General features: G+C 34.3%; 1 protein-coding gene across 1 annotated transcript in view; it reads right to left on the reverse strand.

Moving 5' to 3' along the window:
* Nucleotides 1-6,871: 6,871 nt before the first annotated feature.
* The window catches only part of Cad88C (cadherin 88C), a 96,930-nt gene continuing 78,176 nt past the window's right edge, over nt 6,872-25,625 (reverse strand). The window contains exons 9-25 of the mRNA XM_072539502.1: nt 24,065-24,342; nt 22,950-23,260; nt 22,305-22,619; nt 21,973-22,246; nt 21,649-21,917; nt 19,806-20,191; nt 19,461-19,608; nt 19,128-19,385; nt 18,871-19,059; nt 18,546-18,678; nt 15,807-15,964; nt 15,508-15,737; nt 14,469-14,664; nt 14,229-14,365; nt 13,675-14,069; nt 12,945-13,095; nt 6,872-12,694 (exon numbers count right to left, since the gene is read on the reverse strand). Of these exons, the coding sequence (XP_072395603.1) occupies nt 12,538-12,694; nt 12,945-13,095; nt 13,675-14,069; nt 14,229-14,365; nt 14,469-14,664; nt 15,508-15,737; nt 15,807-15,964; nt 18,546-18,678; nt 18,871-19,059; nt 19,128-19,385; nt 19,461-19,608; nt 19,806-20,191; nt 21,649-21,917; nt 21,973-22,246; nt 22,305-22,619; nt 22,950-23,260; nt 24,065-24,342 (3,985 nt within the window). The 3' untranslated portion in view covers nt 6,872-12,537. The remainder of the gene's footprint in view (nt 12,695-12,944; nt 13,096-13,674; nt 14,070-14,228; nt 14,366-14,468; nt 14,665-15,507; nt 15,738-15,806; nt 15,965-18,545; nt 18,679-18,870; nt 19,060-19,127; nt 19,386-19,460; nt 19,609-19,805; nt 20,192-21,648; nt 21,918-21,972; nt 22,247-22,304; nt 22,620-22,949; nt 23,261-24,064; nt 24,343-25,625) is intronic.

Below are 25,625 nucleotides of genomic sequence, written 5' to 3' on the forward strand. Positions count from 1 at the left end.
TTAGATGTTATCTATTTAACCGGCTTAGTATTATTCCACCGGTTAGTTATCGACTGGCTATTTTTTAATGTGTGCTTAAACCCAAGACTGTCATATTACTTGTTTCTACTTGACTAATAGACACTGAGTACTTCTTCTGGTGAAATCAACCAACTACAGATTTTATACACCGGAATGTATGATCCAAAGTTAAAAGTTTATATGAAATAATCATGTACTGTATTCTAGAATCTTCTTTGAGTTCCTTCTATCGAAGTTTGGCAACATTGTTGCCAATTTTTTTGGTCTTGCACAGCACATCGTTTGTGCTCAAGTCTGTCCAATCTCATATTCTTAAGCCAGGAACACTCTCATATATATCCTGGTTGGCGTCTTTCTTTTAATGATTTGTTAGCTGACATTCCCTGTCCATTTGTTGCAAAAGTTTTTAAGTTGTGGTAAAGGTGCCTATCTTCTAGTGATGTTGGCAACCACATTGACCCATCTTATTCTATTCACAGTAGCTCGAAATTGATCAGTTGATATTAGACCAGTGCATTTCCTAAGATTGGCCAGCCAGGATATACGTCTCCGTCCAGAGTCTCTCTTGCGCTCAATCTTTCCTTGTAGAATCAACTCTAGAAATCTGTATTTATTATTACACATAATGTGGCCGAAGTAAGCCGATTTTCCGTTTTTTTATGGTGGTAATAATTTCTTTGTCTTTTCGTTGCCCCTGGAGAATGGTTATTTTAGTAGTGATGTTTATATGAGACCCCTAATATACGTCGGTAGCACCACATTTCAAATGCTTCTAACCAATCTTCTGTAAGACTCCAGCTTTATACTCTGCAGAGGATGACACTAAAGACGTAACCTCTAAGAATTCCTATGCGTATATTGATACTGAAGGTGAGTTGCAGATCTTTCCAAGACTGTTAAAAGAGCTTCTGCAGGCCAGATAGCATATTTCCTCCACTCTTTCTAACGGTGTATCTTTTATTGTAATGTGGGCGTTTATATTGGTGTTCTTACTAATGCTCATTATTTTTGTATAATTAAGTTAATTGTTTGCAACATGATTTTACATTATTCATCATTCGTTCGAGCCCCTAATTAATTATGCAACCAATATTTCACTGCATCATAGGATATTATAGTGAAATTTTGAAAGAGTTGAGAATTTTTTTGATGATAGGTTTTTTTAATCCCCTCTGATTATATTAGCCATTTCTGTTCGTGTAGGATTCATTCTTAAACAAAATTATCTAATTTAGTTGTTTTATTCATACAAGTTGTATGGCATGTATTGGTTTACTTGGGCCAAACAGTATGAGATGTATGAACTACTCTTACATTTTGAATTATCAACTACTATTACACACTCAACACTATATTTGAACAGATATAGAACATGCTATAAATAATAATGTGTGTATTTTGAGACAACTAGGTGAATATTAGGTAAAACATCTATTTCGATGACTACTCTATCTTCAATAAGAGTGGAATAATTTCATAGTGATGAAATTTTCAACAGTATACAAAATTTAAACCAAAAATTATTAATCTAATAGTAGGGATAATGTAGTCAATTTTTATAATATAGTAGACTAGTAAAACGCTAAAGGCCTTTTTGTGTAATCGTCTTGGATTAATCAGGGTAAGTTGTAGAAGAAAGAATTTTTCTCGATCTGTTTATCGCTTATGATAAGGAACAAAAACGACACGAACGACTTCTGAGGTCTGGCAAAAGGGGCTCGTGGTCGTCGAAGTAAATATACTTACAGCAAGTTGGCCCTTTAGGTTGCAACTACATTTGTATTACCTTATTTGTATGTTCGCTATAGGACATGAGATCGTGGCAAAAATTGAGTTTTGAAACGAGTTCTTTCTGTAAAAATCACATCTTTGTGTCTTTCACAGCATCAAATTACGTCAATAATACATGAATAAAATGCATTGTAATACTTTCAGTACAAATATTTCGATGACTTTATCATTTGGATAAACTACAAAAAACTACCAACTTGAGGCACTTTAAGACACATTGATCTACTTACTTAGTTGTTTTTAAATTACTTGCTCATTTCAGAACTCGACGTTTAGATACTTTTGCAAACGTGTCTTGGCCTATAAAATTAGTATTTATGGAAATGACTAGAATTTTCAAACAATACATGCTTGAATAACGTTGTAATACTTTGTAATACTTGCCTTTCATTTTGAACCCTTGAATTTCTTACGTTTCGTTGTCTTTATACATATTGATTTGAGGTGGTTTTTGAAATGACTTAAATTTTGAACATTTGGAATGGATAACTTCATTTTTTATTGGTTTATATACTAAATTAATTGTTATTTTGAAAATCAACATTTTAGTTGTAAAATAAGACAATAAATAATGCGGAGTAACACTATTTTGTTAGGTTCTATGGCTTTATCGTTGATATTTGTCTCTATTTGCATTGTTTTTAATTATATGACCAATTTCTTTCATTTCTGTCATTTCTTTATTTATTTGAGTGTATCTGGTTTAAAGGTAGTCGCAAGATCTATGGGGCACAAATTTTAATCGAATTCAACAGCATTTAATTTTTTTTATAGATACATACCATGTATTTTTTCAAGTATACTTTATGACTAACGTTCTTACTTACATCTGATTAAAGATTTTTACTGTTTTTTTCACCTATAAGATCGTCTTTTGCTTCACAAAATAAGAAAAATATCTTTTTAAAGTTTGGGACACATATTATATTGGTTAGTTGTTAGGTGTTAAGTTTCTTTGTATCATTCTGGAATATTTATAGTTAGTTCCCCTTCCTTGACATGTCTACTCATATATTGACGGTTTTAGTTTTTTTCTTCTATTTTAAAAGAATTTAGATCACAGTATTACTTTTCTTGATTTTGTAGTTGGAATTGCTCTCTTTATATGCATCATTTGGCTTTATTAAGTTATTCTTAACTTCTCAATTTGTATTTCTCTTAGTTACTGAATATTTTTGTGTATTCTCTCATTTTAAGCCTCTTATTTTTTGTTCAATGTTTGCGGCATTGATTTTCTGACTTCAATTTACTTATCAAAACAAATATGTCACATTTTTATACAAATATATCCCAAATAGTATGACTTAAAGTAAAAATATTGTAATTCCTTTACAAATTTATAAAGTTTTTAAGAATATTTTACACAAATTATAAGCACAGTGATATAGAAAAAAAAATTATAAAACAGCAATATTATATGCAATGTACTTTTCCACATAATTCAAAATTTAAGTTTTTATTTCTGCTCGTTCAAAATTTGACACAACACCGTTTTTATAACAGTATTTCGTCGATAATGAAGTCAAAAATGAAGAGACTGAAAAACATTTGACTAGACTCCTTATCTTTTTAAATAAAAAAGAACAGCAAGATAGACATCGATCTTGCAACAAGTATTTTCTACATTTATACTGATTTTCTGAGTTGTTTCTGTTTGACTTCAGGTTAATATCTTCTAGTATTACTATTATTTATTGCTTATCATGGAGAAAAAAAATTGGGCATGCAATGAAGGACAATACAGTTTTTTGAAACCTTTCAGGTCTTCCTCTTTGTTAGTACAAATAACTCAATATTTTATTTATGAAAACAGTATAGCTTTGTTTAAGTTTCAAGTAATACGGTACAATGTGTTCAAGTAAACTTTTCTGTCTCCTGGAACAAAGATCATACAACCAGGAACGATTCGTTCTCTTCATTTATTAAACGCAATAAAAAAAAAGGTTTGTATATATGTAAGCGAGAAGATGATGAATTCAGTAGTTTAGAGAAGTAATTTGGTACATTGTGGGAATATATTAAACATTACTTCTGGTTGTCAAGAATCATGCATTTTCAATCCCATCTCTGCCCTTCGTTGCTTCTCCTCGATGGCATGATGTGAATCTGTTTTACTTTCAACTTATTTAAGACTTAATTTTACATGTTTGTCAGTTTAGTTATTTTTTGTTTGGTTCGCTAAAGAAATCAAAAAGCTGACTTTAGGGATTTTAGTGATATTAATGTTTGTGAGCGAAAACTGAAGTTGGAGATTTGAATAAATTTTGACAAGCTGTTTTTTTGAAAATTGTGTTTTTATTTTTACCTTACGATCTAACCCTCTACTGCGAACAAATAAAAAAATTGATGCGGAACATAATTTAATAATTTTCAGATATGAAAAAGGTACCTTTCGCCTCATAAAAAACTCTTATAACCAAAAATCGTATTTTTTTAGTTGTGTACGTTGATCTTGTCATATATGTCATTCTAATTTCCAGGGCACTGTTGCCAGTTCAACGAAAATATATGAAACCAGCTAAAAGCAGGGCTGCGCGACAGACCGCCAGTTTTGAGTATACTAAAAACTAAAACATTATCGAGCATTCTCTATCAGTCAGTCACATTTATTTAAACATACATCATAAAAAATTCTCCTATTACTATTGTAATTTTCCATAATCTCAATTAAGTACCCACACATTGATTTGCGTTTTATTATAATTTATGAAAATATTTCAATTCAAAAATAATGATAGATAATCAATCTAAACATAACTTTAAATTATTATAATAAAACATTACAGTGAGATATTGGATTGTAACTGTCACGTTTTGAAAAGCGTTTTTTCGTCCCGGATATTTTATAGTTTATAATACGTAGGATAAAGTATAATGTTAGTTTTTCACATTTATTGTTCTTGTAATAAATAATAATTTAATCTTGCTACTTTGCCTTTTGGTAAACTTAGTGACACAAAATACAGTTCGTGTTCGGTAGGTAATTGAAGTATAAAATTACAGTTGACGCATTCCAATGTACCCTTCAAACATTTTGGATATAAGCTTAACCCTATCTTTGGTTATTAAATTTATTAGATACAGTTTTCTGTTGTTAATGATAAAAATAATACATATCTAAAAACTTTATACATTTTTGAACGTTATTTTTTATATTTAGATTTTGTACAATTCCGTTATCTGTGATGGCAACAACGAATTGATTCACGGACTATTGTATCCAGTCTGAACACAGGTTTACATTGGGAAAAAAAAGTGTACCAGTTTTATATGACGGGAAGTGTACGAAGTAGAAGAAATACAACTGATTACTAGTTAGGTTTTCTCAGGACATCGCATTCTCGTATTTGACCAGTTTTTTCGTTAATACACTGCGCGTCACGAAAAAGAGACCACCTAAAATTTTTGCCATTTTTTAATTTTTACGAATCATGCCACAAAGTGATTGGCATTAGATGTTTGTGTAATGTTTAAGAATATGTTCTAAAGCAGTATGCAATCATTTTTTAAATAACAAATGTCAAAAAACAACTTCTTCCAAAATAATGATTTTATTGAAAATTAAAAAAAAATTCTTTATAAAATTACAATTAAATCGTGATTATTAATACTGTGTATTACCACCTCTATTGTGAATTACATTCCTCATTCGATTTGGCATTGAATTGATCAAATTCTGGATGTCGTTTTGAGGAAAAGCTTCCCATTCTTCCATGAGCGCAAACCGAAGCTGCTCACGATTTATTGGAGCAGGTATTCTGTTTCTTACTCTTTGTTTGAGTTGGTCCCAAACATGTTCAATCGGGTTCAAACCTGGACTTTGAGCCGACCAGTTCATTTTTGGCACACCGACAGTTTCCAGATATTGCGTTACTATCCTGGCTACATGCGGGCGCGCGTTGTCTTGCATAAAAATAAAGTTTTCGCCGAAAAACCTAGCAAAAGGCATTACATGCTCATCTAGAATTTCGCTAATGTATCGGTGTGCATTCAACGCTCCTCTATCAATAAATACGAGATCAGTACGGCCCTTGAAAGAAATGCCTGCCCAAAACATTACCGAACCTCCTCCGAAAGCAACACGTACTGGTCGGAACACAAGCAGCATATCGTTCCCCACGTCTTCTGTATGTTTTGATGCAACCATCTGAGCCATAAAGAACCTTACTGGACTCATCAATAAACAAAACATTTTTCCAATCTTCTATCGTCCAATGCTCGTGGTCTCTACCCTACTTACTACTCCAGAATATGATCCAAGAATTTTTATTGTAATAACATTGAAACAAAAAAACGCATTTTGGTTACATTTATTTAAACAAATTAATTAATCACATTTTGAAGTAAAAACACTTTCAATTTTGGTGCCAGCAAAATTTCTGTTGCAAACAAATTTCTATTAACTTGTCTAATAATAAAACATTGCGTTAACATTTTGTTCTATTTTTTACCTTAACGTTACTGTAATTCGTTCTTCAGGTGAAATGCTTTTTTTCATAAGGGCTTTCGCTGAATTTTAGGACGTAAAATATTGGCCAATTCATCGAACGAAAGCCACTGCCACTGAGATCCTAAAGAAATTAAAAAACTTCTTTACATATTCTCTAAGTTGGGGACACAAAGTATAAAATATTCTATTTTGCTCTCTAGATTTTAATGTGGTGTCTACCGACTTTTTCCGCCATTTTCTACGCCACTGCCTTCGTAATAGCGGCACAAGAAGCAGTGTTGCTTCGTTGGAATCCATGTTGCAACTGTGAACAGTGTCATTTTGTTGCAGTTGTTTCAGACCCGCCATAGACGGGCAGCTGGATGCAGTCTGTGCCGAACTTTGCAGCTTCAAGCTCTCATCACCGACTGCTTCAAGCTGTCCGTGTATGGAGGTTCTAGTGATCACGCGTATGACTCATTTAATTTTTCATTTGCTGGAGTATTATGTAGTACAATGTCATCGTGTATTGTTAGTGATCGAAGTACTATTCTTGTTTTATTTGTACAAAGGAGTTTTATAAAGACACTAACACACATTAATAACATTAAACAACAACACAAAATATAATAATTTTAATTATTGCACAATATTGACAGTGTAAAATACAAAAGTATAAATTTAATAAACTCGTTGTTAAAAATATTTAAAAAAACATATACGAGGTACTGAGCTCTTAATACATTAATCGCTATTTTACAGTTAATTGAAGATGTTTCTCATTATTGGAGTACTTTTCTTTTTGCAATGGTTATTTTACAAACATAATTTTATCGAAATTTCAGCGGTATTATTATAGCAGTATTATTATAGAAATTTTAGCGACAACAGCTGCATTTTTATTTCTAAAAATGATAACGAGCTGCTACCTTGCTTCGGAGGGTACGTACAGCTGCGGTCACTCAATAGTTTAGACGTTCATTTTTACATTGTAATACTGTAAATGCGCAGTGTCGTACGGACTTGCTAAATAAGTGCTTGTCAAAAATTTAGGACGCGCGTATAGGACTTCATCAGCCGCCATGTTTTTCGTATCGTACTGTTTTGATCAATGACGTATATAATATACGTGATACGTCACTAGTTTATAAATTTATAAAGAAATATTTATTAAATAAAAATTTTTATTTAATAAAGAAACAAAGGCTTTGGAAAATTTATAAAATAATATGTATTGTTTTTAAATGATTTAGAGAGCGTATATCACTCTTACATACTCCATAAAGACATCGCTTTATTGTTGCTTTTTCATACAGACATCATAATAATAGATAAAAAAACTTGATTTGTTAATTGAGGCACGTTTTTCTTTTTTTTTTTTCAATAACTAGACTTTCTTTATTTTTTTATCTTAATTATGTGCTCACATGCATTTTATTGATATTTATATTATAGTTCGTCCCAAACCCTTCTTTCAGTGGGTCATAGTAGATCGAATTCTCTCTAACACATTAAGCTAGAAGTGACAGAAAAAAACGCGAGTCTGTGATTATTATACATAGAACTTAGAAAATTATTTGTCGTAAAGCTAATTCTACTTACGGATGTATAATTGGTTGGAGTTTAGAATACGCTAAATAAATATCCAATCAATGATGCGCATAAATATAATATGACGCAGAAGGTCTCGATCTTGACAGTACTTTCACAACGTCAACTGATGAAATAATTGTCATTCCAGGTTAGTATTATCAGACATTTTACAGTGAAAATTTAATTTTGTGTTTATTGTCATAAAAATATTTTAAATATGCCGAGATATATCGAGAAAGAACAAAGATTAATATTAAAATTATTAAATTATTTTGAATTAGAAATACTGCAACTGTCAAATTTAACTAAAATGACATGCAATAATTCTCGACATTCTTAAAATCCTATATTATGTCAAAATTAGTGACGCACTGAAAGAAAGGTTTGGGACAGACTGTACTAACCTAACATGTGTGTTTGCAAAAAACTAGGTACGAAAAAAATGGCTGACACTATTTTGCTATGTAAAGTCCTATTGAAAAAAAGAGGATACAGTAGGCGGTAGAGTAGATTAGCGCGAAGCTTCATACTATGTAATTTAAATAATATTTATTATTTATTTATTTTTTTGTGGGATTTTTAAGTAACAAATTATAATGTAAAAATAATATTTTGTAAAAATGATTTAAACTTGTTACGAATTAAAATCCCTTAAATAATAAAATTGTTTATAACAAATTCCCGTTACTTCGACAAAAAAGCAATTTTGAAATTCGAATTTAGCGGCTCAAAATACATAAGAATACACTCTAAAACTCCGTAGACTTTATGTTCATGTACATCGCCAGGGGCCAGTGCTGTTTCGTGGACGAAACGGGATGTATAACGGAAAAATATAATATGTATAATGGGATTTAATATGTATAACGGGATATTGAATTCCCTAGATTTTTCGAATATTTGTCTTACATTTAAAAAGTGTTCTCGTTAGCTTTTTCATTTCTGTATGTACACCACTTTGGACAAAGGCTTCGTCTATTCTCAATGATTTTAAATGTTTCGTCTGATATCCGTGTTTCTGCTTCGAAGCATTATTTATCTTTGGGCGGTTCATTGGTGTTACACAATATTTAATAGTTTTCTATAATTCTTGGGATGTATCGTTATGAATAGAGGACATACTTTATCCACTTCTCAGAGAAGATCTTTCTTATTCCTTATCTATATTCTTTATATCCCTCCGTTTGCTGGGCGCTTTAAGTTTGAGCTTTATTTTAGTAACGAGATTAGATCATACTATTTGGATTGACGATTTCCAGGACGTACTCGATTTGGTTTCTAGACTTATCTCCAGGACTTTCCAACTAGAGCGTACGACTCTAACCGAAACCACTTAAATAAGGAACTTAAATATATGAAAAACCTCAACAGAGAGAAAGAATTCAAAGCATTTTATAAAAAAGTTAACATCAATAGGAAAGAATTCAAGGAAACCACAAGACAGTGCAGTAGTCAGAATGGCGACCTATTAACAACAAAGAAAGATGTATTAAATAGATGGGTGAAATACTTTAACCAGGCACTTAATATAGAGGAAGAAAAAAAAAACCTGGAAGACGAAAGAGATGAGGTAAGGGGAACAGACGAGAGGGAAGATTAACCCCCAATGATTCTTGAAGTTAAAGATGCAGTTAAAAAACTAGCCAGAAACAAATCACCCATAATATAGGTGAACTATATAAAAAAGGTGGCCACGATACCATAATGGCATGACAGCAACTTATAAAAGAAATATGGACACAGCAATCCGTCCGCATTGATGGGAATATTGGAATGCTTTGCACCTTAAACAAAAAAGGAGATATCTTTGAATTCTCTAACCACAGAGAAATTACTCTTTTAAATACAGGGTATAAAATATTTTTCACAGTACTATGTCACTGTATAGCACCATATGCAGAACTGATAGTAGAAAAATACCAGGCTGGTTTCAGAGGTGGTAAATCGACAATTCATCAGATTGCAACCCTGAAACAAATTTTAGAAAAAACACTGGAGTATGTCATTGATACTCATCACATATTGATAGACTACAAAGCAGCCTATGACTATGTAAATAGAAGAGACATATTTAAAGCAATGAAAGAGCTAGAAATACCAAATCAGTTGATAAATTTAACAAAACTAACTCTTAAAACAGTTGAATGTAGAGTACGAATGAAGGGGGAACTGTCTGAATGTCTGAAACTTTTAAAAGAAATAACGGGCTGCGCCAGGGAGACCCTCCCTCCTGTATACAGTTCAATCTGGCTCTGTGAAAAGTAATACGTATGTCACAAATCACAACCATCGGTTCAATATATAATCATCATCATCATCTTTTTCTCTACAACCCTGTGTGGGTCTTGGCCTGTTCAAGAATTAGTCTCCATTTCCCCCTAGCTTTCCAATTTCTGACCCTTAGATTCCTCAAGTCATCTTTGACTTGAGTTTTAAATCTAGATCTTGGCCTGCCTCTCTTCCTGGTTTCTACTGGCTCTTGATATAATATCTGTTTTTGGGGGTCTCCAGTGTCCATTCTTTCAAGGTGTCCTAGCCACCTTAGTCTATTAATTTTAATAGACCGGACGATGTTGCATTTTTCGTAGCATTGATACAATTCAAAATTGTAGCGCCTGCGCCATATCCCGCTTTCTTGTACTCCTCCTTATATGTGCCTATCAATATATAATAAATCAATGCAAATCCTTGCCTATGCTGATAATATCAACATTGTTAAGAGAACGTAAAACGCTGTAGGAGTTGGGAAAAAATTGGTTTAATAATAAACACCAACAAAACGTAGTATATTAAAATAAACACACAACCACAAATTCTACGACCACTTGTTATAGAAAACGACGTCATCGAAGCTATGACGAATTTGTATACCTGGGAACACTGAAAATAATACTACCGCAGAGATAAACCGCAAAATTTGCACAGCCAACAGATTCTATTTTGGCAATATCTTCCTTAAGTCTACAATTATATCGAGAAATACAAAAATAAAACTCGACAAAACAATAATACGCCCAGTCCTACCATATGGTTCAGAGACCTGGACTCTAACAAAATGTAATTAAAACATGTTAGGATGTTTCGAAAGAAAAGTACTAAGGCAAATCTATGGAGTAGTGAATGACAATGGAGTGTGGAGAAGACGAATACAAACTTCGAACTTTATAGAATATACCAGGAACCTGATATCGTAAAACATATTAAGATAGGACGTCTGAGGTGGATAGGGCATGTAATGCGGAAGGAACGAAATGACACAACTGGAAAAACGCTCCTTGATAGACCCATTGGTCAGAGAAGAAGAGTAAGACCCAGAACAAAGTTCCTAAGGACCCACGCAGAGTTGTAAAGCCAGAATGATGATGATGAGTCGGCGTACATGATGTTTGAATCGAGTGTTCTTGGCACAATAATTCATTGTGATAGAAAACTCAATTAAGTGGTCTCCTCTTTCGTTTTTCTGAGCCACGCCTAATTTTTCCAGTAGGTACATTATAGGTGGTTATTCTGTGTAGCGCTGTCGACTTTTGCCTGTTAAAATCACCGCATATTAAAATTAGCCCCTTATTTGGGATGATCTTGATTGTTGTTTGCAATTTTTCATAGAATTCTTCGATTTTTATGTCGCCTGATGTGCTCGTTGGCGCATAAACTTCCTACCTTCTAATTTAAGGAGAACTATCGTATTGTGCACAGCTTTAAATTCGACGACTGACTTGGCTACACCTGTATAATTCTGAGTTTCAATGTCAGAGAGAACAAACAATTATGCATGGTGTAATAATTTATATCAATTGAATCTCTTTTTCAAAATTCTTAATTTTTTTGTTCGTAAAATCTTGTCTTTACTTTTCAACACCTTATTTTTAGTCTGCATTGCTTGGTTTACAAACTTTACTTTAAAAACATTTTTAGGTATTACGACAATGTGTAAGGTAAGTATCCTGTATATATGTTGGCTTCCATGTTTTAAAATTCCTTTATTTTAATGTTGTTTTGTTTTTTGTATCTCGTTTGGAATTCTATATTTTCCGTCTATCCTATGTTTATTTTTCAGTTACATCTATACATTATTAATTTTATAGATTTCTAATTCCACATTATTTGCTAAAGATATTTTTGTTTTGCCACTTGGAAACGTTTTTTCAAGCTTCAGCGAAAGTCAGACACTTATTACCATTGGTTAAGTTAGGTTATATTCCTGTTGAGTTTGTCCATAGACATATAATACAAATAGACTGCTGCTGAAATACAGTCGCTTTCCCCCAGTGCGACAGAGAAAACTGACGCAAAGCAGTCCATGCATGTCTTTCTAGAGGGTCGGGTTTATCGACCGCATGGCATTTTAGGTCACGTGGTCAATAAACCTGGCAAATTAGAAAGAGGTGCAGGGACGTCCTTGCGTCGGTATACTCCGTATACCGACATTAGTTACATTATATACTAAATTCCCAATTACATGCATTATTTTTTCAATATAGAAAAATTCTCCATATTTACAATCATGATTTAATATATATATATATATATATATATATATATATATATATATATATATATATATATATATATATATATATATATATATATATATAGATGCACAATCATTCTGATATTTTTTTACAATCTTCTAAAATCTCCAATTAAAGTGATTCTTCTGAGATATCAGATAGAGGGGAAACCCTGTTAATCTTCATCTTAAATCATAACTCTGTAGTCTCCAATTTCCTCACAGCAGGTACCGGAAGTGTTTGGTATATGTTCTGGAGTCGTTCCTGGGTCTCTTGCGTTTGATCTGTCGTTGGCAGTGAATCTTCGTAGCTGATGACGTTTTCGTCCAAGGAATCATGCTCTGATTGGCTGGAAAGAAATAATATATCAGTATTTATTTTCGTGTATTCCTTTTCGTTTCCTGACGACTGGACTATTACCTTCAGTACAAAAAGAACAGTCATTTTTTTCAAATTGGTTTTATATTAATGGAAAAATATAATTTAATCGTTTCTTCGATGAATTGATTGTTCTAGTTTTTATTGTTAACTAATAAAATTTGTTAATACAATTTTGGTTGCCATTATTCAATACAAAACACTTATCTAATAATACTCACCTGATGTCGTCCATATTCTTAAACCATTCATTTTCGTAAGCCTTTAACCAGATTGGATTGCTACCTTCCAAACTATGCTTGTTAGTGTTAGGTACTCGTCCACTGAGAATACCACCCAGTCCACGTCCATCAATATCGTTGTCTGCACTAACTAAAAATATAATGAAATCTCTTAAAAAACCTTATTTTATTAAAATGGGAACAAAAGGTAGGGAGCAAAATATTTTAGATATTTTTTTTTTTCAAATAATTTTATTGTTGTTACATTTTTATCTATATTTCTTTTTTGGGTTCAAAGAAATAGTAATTCGCATTATAAGGTGCTGTTTCTAAGTATCTCTAGCCTCTATTACTCAATCCCAATCTTTACCTCTACGAAGTGTCGGAGCAACATAGGTGAACCCCGAAAACCTGGGTATCTGTACCAGATATTCTGTAACAAACTCTCAGTGGAAGCCAGGGTCAAGGCTAACGAGGAAGGAAGAAATCGTCGTCCGAAAAGGGGCTTCTATGGACTGGTCTTTATATGAAAAGGGAAACTACTATGAAATGGATAATATTGTTTCGGAATAGGACGGATTATCAAAACAAACGATGACAAAGGATGGAAAGGTATAGTCAGACAGGATGTGGACAAAAGGGGGTGAGACAATGGGAAATACTAGCACAAAACGAAAGTTGTAACGGGATTGACGATAATTATTTCTTTTTGCAATTTCACTGTACTTACCATAAGCAGTTGCTGTGGCTGCTTTTAATTTCCTATGGTACATTTGTCTCTGGTTAATACATAAAGCCAAACATAGCATTAAGAGAAGCACCAGGAACAAACAGGAGACAGATAGCCAGAATGTAGTACCCGCACTCTGCAGCTGTGACTTTAGAGCTAAAGTACCACCAGGTTGAGTATCCAGGACGTTGAAATCTTTGAAGAGATGGTCAAGTTTTTCTGTGTTTTGATCTACTAATTTCAAGACTTCGTCTACTTCGAGTATTGAGTTGTCTTTTTTGTCTACTAGATGGAGGTATAGGTCCGTTCTGGTTTTGTCGATGGTGCCATCTTGGTTGGCGTGAACTCTGAATTCGTCTATGTTGACTATAGCTCCAGTAACGTTACCTAACATTCTAAAAGAGATAATATTTATAGTATGTTTATAACATTTGAGTTATCTATTTAAAATGATAACATTTTTGTTATCGATTTAATGGATTACTTTTATGAGAACTTTTGCATTCCAAAAGCTTTTATAAACGTGCCAATGATGTTATTTCAATAATACTTACTCTCTGAACATTTCTATCCTGTTCCTTATTTCTGGAGGATGTTGACGGAGGACAAAACGTACTCTCTGATCTTCTCTGAGTAGATAAATGAAAACGCGAGCGGTATCAATGAGACCTCCAGTATCATTTGCAAGAACCTTACATAAAAATCATAATATATTCATTTGGTACTAAAGATATTCTAGGAGGAAAATTTATGGTGAAGAGAAATAAAGTGAAAGAAAAATATATTTGTCTTACCATGAAATCGAAATATCCTTTCATCCCCCTTTGAGGGTCGAAGTTCAATTGTACGGCTCCAGTTTCTTTTTCTACCAAAAACGGAGGTCTTTCCAAATTGTCCAGTCCTTCAGTTAAAGTCATTTGAGTCTTTCCCACCAAGTAGTAAGTAATTAGGGCATTTTTACCTTCGTCTAAATCTTCTGCTAGTACATACCTAAAATATATAATAGATAAGTGTATATAATACACAATAATATAGTTAAAAAGATTAACAAAATATTTTAAACAACATCTTTAGCATAGTAGCCAGAAATCTAGGTTAAATTAAATCGAAGAAATAACTTATCGATTGCAGATAAATAGGTCATTTGGTTTTGTAGACCTTTCGTACTGCCACTGCTTTTGTGTATACCCTATTGAAATGTTGTCTATCCTGATCCACAAACAGTATGCAAATCTGGTTGGCTATCTTGACATTTTGAAGTAGTAATAAAATTGCTGTATTCTGTGTTGCATGTGAAAATATTCTCTCTCATTTATTATAACTATTTAATGGTACTCTGCACGCTTCTTCAAAATACCCTACATCCTAAGTATATATTTTTTGTGTATAGCCTTAGATAAGCCACCTGCTGTCGAGCTTCACTTGTGTCTAGGCGTTCAGTCAACAGGTGGTTAAACCTGTTCTGGCTGAGGCTCATACTTGCTCACTGCACCTTTTTCTGTTCTTGCTGAGTTTCATCGCGGGTTTCTTGACATGCAATATGTTGCAAAAAACAATATAAAAACGGATATTCTTAGGAGATTAATGCAAACATAACATCTAGAACCTATTAGAAATAAAAAATATGAGGGATGGTTGAAGAGAAAGACCTAAAATTAAAGAGACATGTCAGAAACAACTCGTATGATATGAACATGTTAACACTACAAAAATGGAAACTATCAAAAATGAAAATAGAATCTGCTAGCAAAAATTTGTATCAAGGAATAGATAAACCGATGACTCAAAGAGATTTAAGAGAGTATTACTAAAGATATCGCTATTTATACTTACATAAATTTAGTTCCAAAGCTTGTGGCAGTACTGACACCTCCAGTAAACACTCTATGTATAAATTTGGGTGCATTGTCATTGACATCCAATACACGGACGATCACTTTGAGTTGGGTGTCATCATCTGAGTCGAAGAAGCTCTGATTTTTCGGGGTTCTAGTGCAATCCTCTGTGGCCTTTATTAGAAGGATATAAATGTCCTGGTATTCTCTATCTAAAGGGGCAGTAATCTAAAAAGAATATGAATAAATACATGTTTTTACAAAACTTTGTTATTTGTTGCTGTTTTTCTAGCTTACCATTAGTGTATGATCTATGGGATTGACATGGAAAAGGTTGTTCTCGTTTCCTCCGATTATGTAATAGCAAACTGGCCCAGAAGGACCTTCGTACTCGAACTCGTCTCTGTCTATTGTATCTGGTAATTTCTTAATTTCCATCTCTGGTCCAACATTTTCTACAAAAGCAAAGAAATTTCTAGTAGTAACGAATAGTGGAAAGAGGTATCATAACCATAAATCATAAGGAAAATATACAGGTTGACAATTTGGAAACTTTCTATAGTTAATATCCTCATTCCCGTAAATAATATGAAAAATCCGAAAGACAGGCCAATTCTGTTTTCAAGGGAAGACTTTCTGTGAATAGTTTTAATAGCGCTCAAGATTTAACCCCATAGCAGGGGTAAATGTTATCCTTGCAATTTTAAATAGGAAAAATAATTAATTAACACACGTTTTAAAGGTCGTTTAGGTGTATCATGATTTAATATTTTTTGTTCAGTAGTTGTCAAAAAATTGCATTCGAAAGTGCGAAAGAAAGAAAAATAACTAGAACTTGCCTTCACTAAAATTAATACTTTTTAAAATTATGTAAATAAAACTTATTTTGTTGAGACGTATTTTGTTAAAATTATCAACACATTATAAAATATTCTATTGTTGTCGAGCGTTACTTAAAAAATTTTAACAACATATTGTTATTTCAGTTTTAGTTGTTAGGCTATTAAGTGACTCAGTATACTTGTGTATGTGTATACTCAGTAAAAAATTTTAAAACTGGTGTAGATAATCTCCTCAAAAAAAAATTATATTTTTTAAGAAGAGGTAAAAAGTGTACACGAAGGCTGGCACTTCGTTTTAATATAAGACAGACATGTCGTGGTGAAAGTTACAGATACTTTAAACATTGGGTGGGACAATTCTCCGAAACGGGTTAGTTGGTAAATAACAGAAGCAATAACTGGCGAGTACTAAATAACAAAACTTAAATTGAGGTTTTGGGATCATTTATGGTAGAGCCATCTCCATACAAACAGTAGCATAATAAAGAAATTTCGTGAGATCCTGTAAAAAATTACTGAAAATACCTAATTTTTCTGTATCTGTATCTGTAGAGTAGGGAGGTCGAGTTAAGTCCCACAGCAATTAGGCCACACAATTGACCCATTGCGCATCCTCTCAGGGTCCTTAAGTTCATTGTCTATCCTGCCATTTCTACGAAGGTGGACAAGTAACCAGGAGACATCTCCCTTATATGGGCAGGTGTGGGTCAAAGCTCGCCGAACGTGTACTCTACTATTTACAATAATTCCGGGCATTCACATAGGACATGCTATACCGTTTCATCTTCTCGTTTACACTTCATGCACGAGCCCCAGCATGTGGAGTTGTTTGCTTAGTTGACAATGACCAGTCAAAAAGCCAACTGTCAAGCGAAGGTTTTTCTTGGTCATTCTGGTCATCCTGCTCAAGGTTACTTAGTGCAACCTTGGCAAGTCTACATTTATCCTTCTTCCCATCTTTTCACGGTTTGCGTGTGGGAGTGACATTTAACAATTTCTGCGATTGTTGTAGTTGAACAAACAAAAAGATCCCCAGATCCTAAGAGTCTTAGGCCTGCCACCTAACCTTTTTGGGTTATTTCTTTTGCGCCTGTAGAGTAACCAGTTCTGTCTGAACTACGCTGGCATTTTTACCCATACCCCACTTTATTCTTAGGTTCAGTGATCTGGAGCAGGGGTAGCGCAACCAGCTATCCCCGCCAGAAACGGGTTCTCAATTGTTCCATTCCTACATCAAGGTTTGCACCCGCCGAGCGCAGCTACATAATTGTCACCAGCTCTTCACCACCCCTTTGACGTATATGTCTAGAGGAGTGATACCAATGAGAAACTCAATTGCAGCATTTCGTGTTATTTTTATGGCACCTGTTAGATTTAGGAAAGCCATCTGCTGAATATGGTTTAGTTTGTTGAACGGTGTTGCTGTAGCACTTTTGGTACCCAAGTGATAGCACCGTAAGTTAGCATTAGCCTAAGACAGCAGTGTAGATCCAGGCGATTACGCTGGGCGAAAGGTCCCATGCCTAAGTTTTATAAATATAGATCAGTAAAGAGCTCTATGATTATGATTTTGATAAAAGAATACAGTTTTGTGAAACCACGTCTGAACAAATCAAAGCAATCGCTATTATTATGCTAAATATTTGTTTCATTTCAATAAAAATAAAATGATCCTCAAAAAGTTACTCTATGGATTAGTATACTCGGAAATTTGACTGTTGGACCTTTATTTATTGAAGAAAACTTGACAATCAGTATGAACCTTACTTACTCCTCTTATAACTATCGCGCTAAAAATTCTAGGAACTAAAGAAGTATTTTAACATTTCCAGCAGACCGGTGTTCTATCTCATTAATCTCTTCCCGTCTGAAGCTGCTTCCACGAGAGATTTGCGAATAAATATATTGGCAAAAGGGGAACAATTGAATGGCTCCGGGACCAGCAAAGTTAAATCCGTTAGACTTTATTTTTTGGGGATATCTTAAATCTGTTGTTTATAAAATACAACCCGACGACATTTATGAAATTAAAAGACGAACTAGAGTAACTACCGACTCGCATAAATCACGATAATATAGAAAGATCTCAACACAGATCCTTTCGATACCCTGACACAACTAAATACTTCCTTTAGAGGCAGTGCGAGTTGTATGGACTACTTTGATAATAATAATAAATGTTTTATAGATTTACCTGTGAAATTTACATAGTATTCATCCACCATAAACTGAGGTTGATAGTTGTTCATATCGCTCACGTAAACAGTAAGGTCCAACTCAGAACTCAATGGCGTTGGAACACCCAAGTCATAAGCTTCGATTCGAATCTACAAATTCAAATTTAAAATCATTTTAAGGAAACATAGCATTATTTGATGCTTCTACATTTGACTTTAAACACATTCAAGAGAAGCTATTATTTATGTCAGAATCCATGCAAAATCTTTCTTTATTTTAGTATTAAAGTAATGGAGTTGTTTTTATGGGGAAATAATTCATGTATATCAAAAATAACCTACGTCATATATCTTCTGTTTCTTTCTATCCAATGGCAACCGAAGTTCCAGTATGCCAGATATTGGTTGTAATTCAAAAAATTTCCAGTGTCCCGCTGGATCCGTTTTCAATCTATAACGAACTGCCCCATTCGGTCCCACATCTTCGTCTGATGCTAGAATTTGAATTAAAGCACTGCCTACTGTTGCATTCTGTAACAAATAACACATATTTTTTCTCTATTTTTGCAAATCTTATTCTAGTGTCTTTATTAATTTACCTCTGGCACTTTCAACGTAGAGTTGGGTGGAGGACTGATGAAAATTGGCGGGTGATCGTTATAGTCTGCTACACATATTCTCAGTGTGTCTTCTACCAGTAGACTAGGTATTCCAAGATCCTGGGCTCTCAATACCAGAGTATAGTTCCCGTGTCTTCCTCTTAAAGAGGTTGTCGTTCGTATGTCAACAGACCATTCGTTTATTGGTTGTAGTTCAAAAAGGTTGTCTTCGTTACCGTCTGCTATGTCGATGATGACCTGAAAATCGGTAGTTTTTAGTTAGTATGTTCTTTTATATTTTGGGTATTAAATTATATAAACATATTTCTCTACCTGCCCATTGGAAGTTTCTGGATCATCAGCGTCTGATGCATGAATTGTTGTCACAGGTTGACCTGGTTCGTGAAATTCTGTTATATTGATGCAGTACGGAGGAACGTGAAGTACAGGAACATTGTCATTTACATCTTCAATTGTTATACTACAAAGTAGAAGCATTGATAGATTATTTTGTAAAAATAGAAAATGTAAAACAATAGTCTAAAGTAATAAACAGTTCTTGTTCGTAATAACAGAACATTACTTTTCCCTAATCAATCTAGATATACAATGAAAAAAAGCCATGTAGCTATAAACATTTTATTTATATGTATCTTAAATAACCAAAAATATTCTTACTTAATATGTTTAAAAGCGTTTCTGCTCTCTCCACTATTGAATCCATACTGATAATTATCCCAGCCTTCTATGATTAACAAAAAATTAGGTTTCTCTTCTCTATCGAGCTTATCAGACACTTTCAATATACCGGTGTCTCCGTCTAGGGTGAATTTTCCTTGGGAGGACAATCTGTCCAATAGGTAAGTTATCTTTCCATATTCCCCGGAGTCTGCATCAACAGCTTTGACCCTAGCGATTTCTGTTCCTACGTGGATGTCTTCAGGGATGATTAGAGCTGATGGTTCAGGTAGAAAAGAAGGGTTATTGTCGTTCTCGTCGAGGATCTGAATGAAGATTTCCACTCTGCTTGATCGCGGTGGATAGCCGCTGTCCGTTGCTTTTACCTAAACGAAAATATTTCTTTCTTAGTGTAATCTTCTAATAAACGGCATAATGATTTGTACAGTAAATGAAAATAAAAAATATCGCTGCATGCTATTTTTAATTTGTTGTCATATTTGGAATATAATATAAAAATGACTGGTATCTGATCGGCCTATGGTGGAGCAGTACGGCAAGAGATAAGGGCTTGCGGCTAGGTGATACTCCTCCATAGATCCCTACCGGAAGGGCGTGGAACGCCTAAATACCGGGTATATATATATATATATATATATATATATATATATATATATATATATATATAAATGACAAAACACTTTCATTTATTTTTTAAAATTATGTTATTTAACAATACATAAAACAGGGAAATAATTAAGTACTTTTAGTATTTTGGCGAGTACATGTCTGCTATTCTTGGTCCATTCGCTTTGTTTTTTTTATTTCTTTTATATTGGAATGCTTTTGTCCTAAAGTTAGGCTCTTGGTTCTAATGTACCGTACTTTTAGACGGGAATATTCGCATTCTTAGTCTGTTATTGGCAAATTGTTGATAGAGCAATCTTTGGTAGGGACATAAATATCTGTTCAGATATACTGGCAGCAATAACCGCCCGGCAGTGCACGGTGTTGGCTAAGGCAGGGGGTTAAAAGTCTTTGGTGATTGGTGTGTTTGTGGTTTTCCCGATGAATGTGTGGGAGAAAGAATGGTAATGGGGTGATAGCAGGGCATCAGGAGAGATGTTTTGCCTTAACCAACCCTTCTATTCTGATGTCTGGAGTGACGGTGGAGAGGTTTTAGTTGGATGCCGACCGTCTCGGAGTGGTGACGCGACGAAGTGTCAAAGGTCTAACTCATTCGAGCATCTCGTTCTGGCACAACTTCGTTAGGATATTAGGAACCCAAAACTACTTGGCTGAATCACAGGTGTCTGTATGCAGATTTTGCTTCTTCTCTTTAAAGATGTAAAAAGGAGTGCACAGTGTCGGCACCTAACTAGTTCTTGACAGCAAGAGGGCTCTAACGACTGTTAAAATGACGAATAAGGTCAATTTAATATGGGTGACCCAATACTCAGGTTTAAAGGGGCTGAGCTTATTAGACAGTACAGTACAGATAGTATTAGTCAGTGTATTTTAGGAAGCTATTCTGGAATCGTAGTGAGGATATGAGACAGACTAGGGATTTGTAAGAGTATCATAGAGCAAACTATGGCAGATTTAAATGGTGCTTACATGTACTTGGAATAATAAATAATCAGGTGTCGGTTATTACAAATCTTAGTATTAGTTATACCTCTCTACCAAAACAGAGGATCGACTAAGCTGGATATTATGATGCACTGGTGATTGGGCTATAACTATGATATAGTCCGTACAATAGGACTGATATAATGTACCTCATTTAGGTGGTACCTTAATATGTCATATAATTATAATATATAATCTACTTTTTACTTACTGTCAGATTAATCCACTGATGTATTTCATGATCAATTTTGTTAGCCACTACAATATTACCATCATCTTGATTTAAATGGACGAGACTTGTTAGCTCCATTGGTCCTTCCAAAGAGTAAGTTATAGTCTTATTTTTGTCGATATCATCGGCGGTAACACTTCCAATAGCTGTCCCATGCTTGCTGTTTTCAGCAATACTAAATTTGTAGAAGGAATTTCTAAACTTTGGTGAATTGTCATTCACATCTAGGATGTCGATTACAATTTTTGCTAAAACAAATTTATTAATAATAATTAATGCATGTATATGATGTCGTAGTCTTACCATGTGCCACTTGTTGTCCTGTTTCTGAATTGATATCTTCTACAGTTAGTCCCAACTGAAATTGCTCAACAATTTCCCGATCCAATGTTTTACCTATGGACAATACTCCTGTTCTTGGTTCTAGATGAAAGGCTCCAGAACAGTCGTACTCTTGTGTTTTTACCAAAACCCTTCTTTCGTTCATTGCTTGGCAGGCAGAGTCGTCTATTTTGAACACCAGCGTTGCTGTTGAATCAGGATCATTAGCAGATAGGTTAGCAATAATTTTTCCTACCTAAAAATATAGAAATATAACAATTACAAGTATTCAAGATAACTCTTGATTTCCTTACTGGTGTGTTCTCAAATACAGCTATATTTCCTGGGTCATCAAACACTGGCGCCTTATTATTAACATCTATAATGTTAATAACTACGTCAGTCAATGCTTGCAATTGACCATCCCCTGGTGCTCCATCTATAGCAAGAACTTTTAAAGGGTAAACCATCTTTCTCGGTTGTGTCAGATCTGGGTCCAACGAAGCTCCTCTAGCTACCCTGACGATTCCAGTTTCGGTTTCTATGGTAAATTTATCGGCGGCACCGTGCTGAATTCTGTATACGATTTGGTTGTTGGGGAAAGATCCGTCGAAGTCGTGGGCTTTTACCTAAAAAGTTTATTTAGATTTAGGAAATCATCTACGACATTATTGTTGATAGTTTTGATGCATTTTATTCTTAATTACGTAATTTGTAGATTTTTTTTTTGGCTTTGAACTATGGATTTTTTTGAAAATCATACTCAATTTATTTTCCAATTTTTTTCTTAATTTTTATTTTTTCTTTTCATTTCCTCTTTTACTCATATTATGTTTGAGCAACATTTATTAGGCGTTTTTATTATTTTTTCTTTTCTTATTCTCTCATTTTTTATTTCATGATAGCCTTTTCTCCACTTTTGTAGTGATTTTATGTTTGATCTAGTTATTCCTACTTACCTGAAGCAATGAAGTCCCACTCGGAGAATTTTCTGCGACTGATTTATTGTAAAAACTGTTCTCAAACACCGGAGTATTATCGTTGACATCTTCTACGTAGATCAATAATGGCACGTCACTGAACAAACTGGGGGTTCCCCAATCTCGGGCACGCACTGTTAAAAATACTGAGTACACGCTACTGGAAAAGGAGTTCTGTAAACTCTCAAAGTCCATGGGGAATTTAGGGCTAATTAATCCTGTAGAATCAATGGTAAAATTTTCGGCTAAATCACCGAGAAGTTCGTATTCTACTTCGCTGTTTTTTGTACCTAAAAAACAAGGAAGAATATGTATTTTCGGGGAGTAGGATATATTTTTTTTATGACTTAAAACATGAATAATAAAATTTGGTAAAGGATATAAACTCTTCTATTTCTGATTTTTGCTTAGCGCTTACTTCTTAGGAAGCTGTTGTACAAGCGCTAATGCCGTCGCGTTGATAACGCGGAAAACAGGTCGCATAATTTCCAAGTTATACGTGACTGTAGTTGCGTCGCGTTGAGATCACTCTACCTGCGTTGTCAACGCTAGGTATAACTTACTGCGCGCTATGTGCAACGCGTGAACTGTTTGCTACTAACGCGACCGTCCGCGCTAGCAATGCTTGCCGTCAGGATAACGCGAACTCGCTGACGGCAATGTCGTTCGTATAATTTACTTCAAGGTAGTGTCATAGTCCAGTTGAGCTGACGCTAACGCAGCTTGTTATGCAACGGCATTAGCGCTCATATAACAGGGCCCTTAAGACTCTGTTTTACGAGCGCTAATGCCGTCGCGTTAGCAACACCGCGTTAGCGTCGGTCCAACCGGACAATGGCACTACCATGAAGTAAATCGCGTACATACAAATCAGTCGCGTTAGTAGCACTGACAACGCGGACAAAGTATGACGCAACTACAGTCAAGTATAACTGGGAAATTATGCGCTCTGTACAGCTTCTTTAGGCTGGTGATAGCTTTTCACCTTTACCAAGAAGATATATCTTCCGCATTAGTGATACTGTAGCTCTAAGTAGTTATATTAATTCTAGCCTACTAAAAAACAAAAAAAGGAAAACCAAGAAATTTTTTACCATTTAAATCAGCATCTCTTGCTTCAACCTTCAACGGTTGTTCAAAATCCAACTTGTTCTCGAACAACCTGGCCTCATATTTGCTCTGGACGAACATGGGAGCGTTATCGTTGATGTCTTCGATGTTGATAACTAGTTGGACTGAATTTCGGTTGCCATAACCCAAATCATCTCTTGCTTCGACTGTCAGAAAATGTCTGGAGATTTGTTCTCTATCCCAGTTGGGTCCTCCGGCTATTTTTACTGTTATAACTCCAGACGTTGGGTGTAAGTTTAACCTGTAAAAGTATTGGGTAAATATGAATGATATAATTTAGTTTTTTCCGATAAAGTATTGAAACGAGAACACTAATATATTTAATTTTTTCATCTCCAATAGTTATTTTAATGTTAAAATTGGAAACTAATATATTTTCTAAACATCTTTTTCTATTTTTGGAAGTTTTATAAAGATTTATTTAGATGATAAAGTTATAAAAAGGAACTGAAAAGGTACTGCCTAGAAGTTTTTATTGTTGCGGTCCTTTTGTCTATCAAGACATAACCAATTTGGTTGGTGGTTGTTCCACCAGGCATAATCAATGTTACTTTGTATTATGTCGCTGTGTGGGAAAAAGTCTAGCTTATGATCATGCTTTTTTCTACTGGTAAAGTTCATAAGTCATTCTCCATTCTCATTGATGTTTTGATGTAGGGAATGTTTACCAATGGTTCCTAAGAAAATTTCCTCTCCGCCTATTTGAGCATTCGTACCTTCTAGTACATCTTGATATCATTTCTCGCTGAGCTGTCGTATACTTCCTCTAGCTGTTCGTAGATATCGTCTTTAACAACTAACTGAAAATATTGTTGGGAAATATCAAATCGGTTTCCGACAAGAAAGATCTACAATTCACCAGCTATTTACAGTCAAACAAATTCAAAACAAATCGTGGAAATACGACATCGATATCCGCAACATAAATTTTAAATTAGACTTAATTAATAGACACAAGTTATATTAAATATTGCATAGCTTTAACATCCTTCAAAAATACATGCTGCTAGTAAAAGCAACAATGGATTCGTCTGCAGAAACTGTCAGAGTACAAAATGAGCTCACTGAGAAATTTTCAACAGTCAAAGTATTAAAGCAAGGAGGCAAGTTAACACCGACACTATTCAACTTGACTCTCGAATATGTGATAAGATAGCTGAATATAGGAAGAGGTAATTTCATAACAAATAAATCAATACAGATTTCCGCCTATGCCGATGACATCAGCATTATGTATCGAAGAACAGAAGAGGCGGAAGAAATATATTCATAATTAAAAACTAAGGCAAAAGAGACCGGACTAGAATACATACTCAAAAGACAAAAAACAACCATGAACTTCAGAGTCTTCGATAGGCTGATGATATAGGGAGAATAGAGACAGAAATAATGCCGAAAAGAGCCGTAGATAGTAAAATGCAGGGCGACGGACCAAAAGGAAGGCCACGAAAAAGGTGGGAAGATGAAGTGGCAGCGGTCGCGTAAAATTTGCTAGACGTGAGAACCTGGAGATAAGCGCCGACG

The sequence above is a fragment of the Diabrotica undecimpunctata genome, chromosome 1 (assembly GCF_040954645.1).
Source record: "Diabrotica undecimpunctata isolate CICGRU chromosome 1, icDiaUnde3, whole genome shotgun sequence".
Taxonomy (NCBI): domain Eukaryota; kingdom Metazoa; phylum Arthropoda; class Insecta; order Coleoptera; family Chrysomelidae; genus Diabrotica; species Diabrotica undecimpunctata.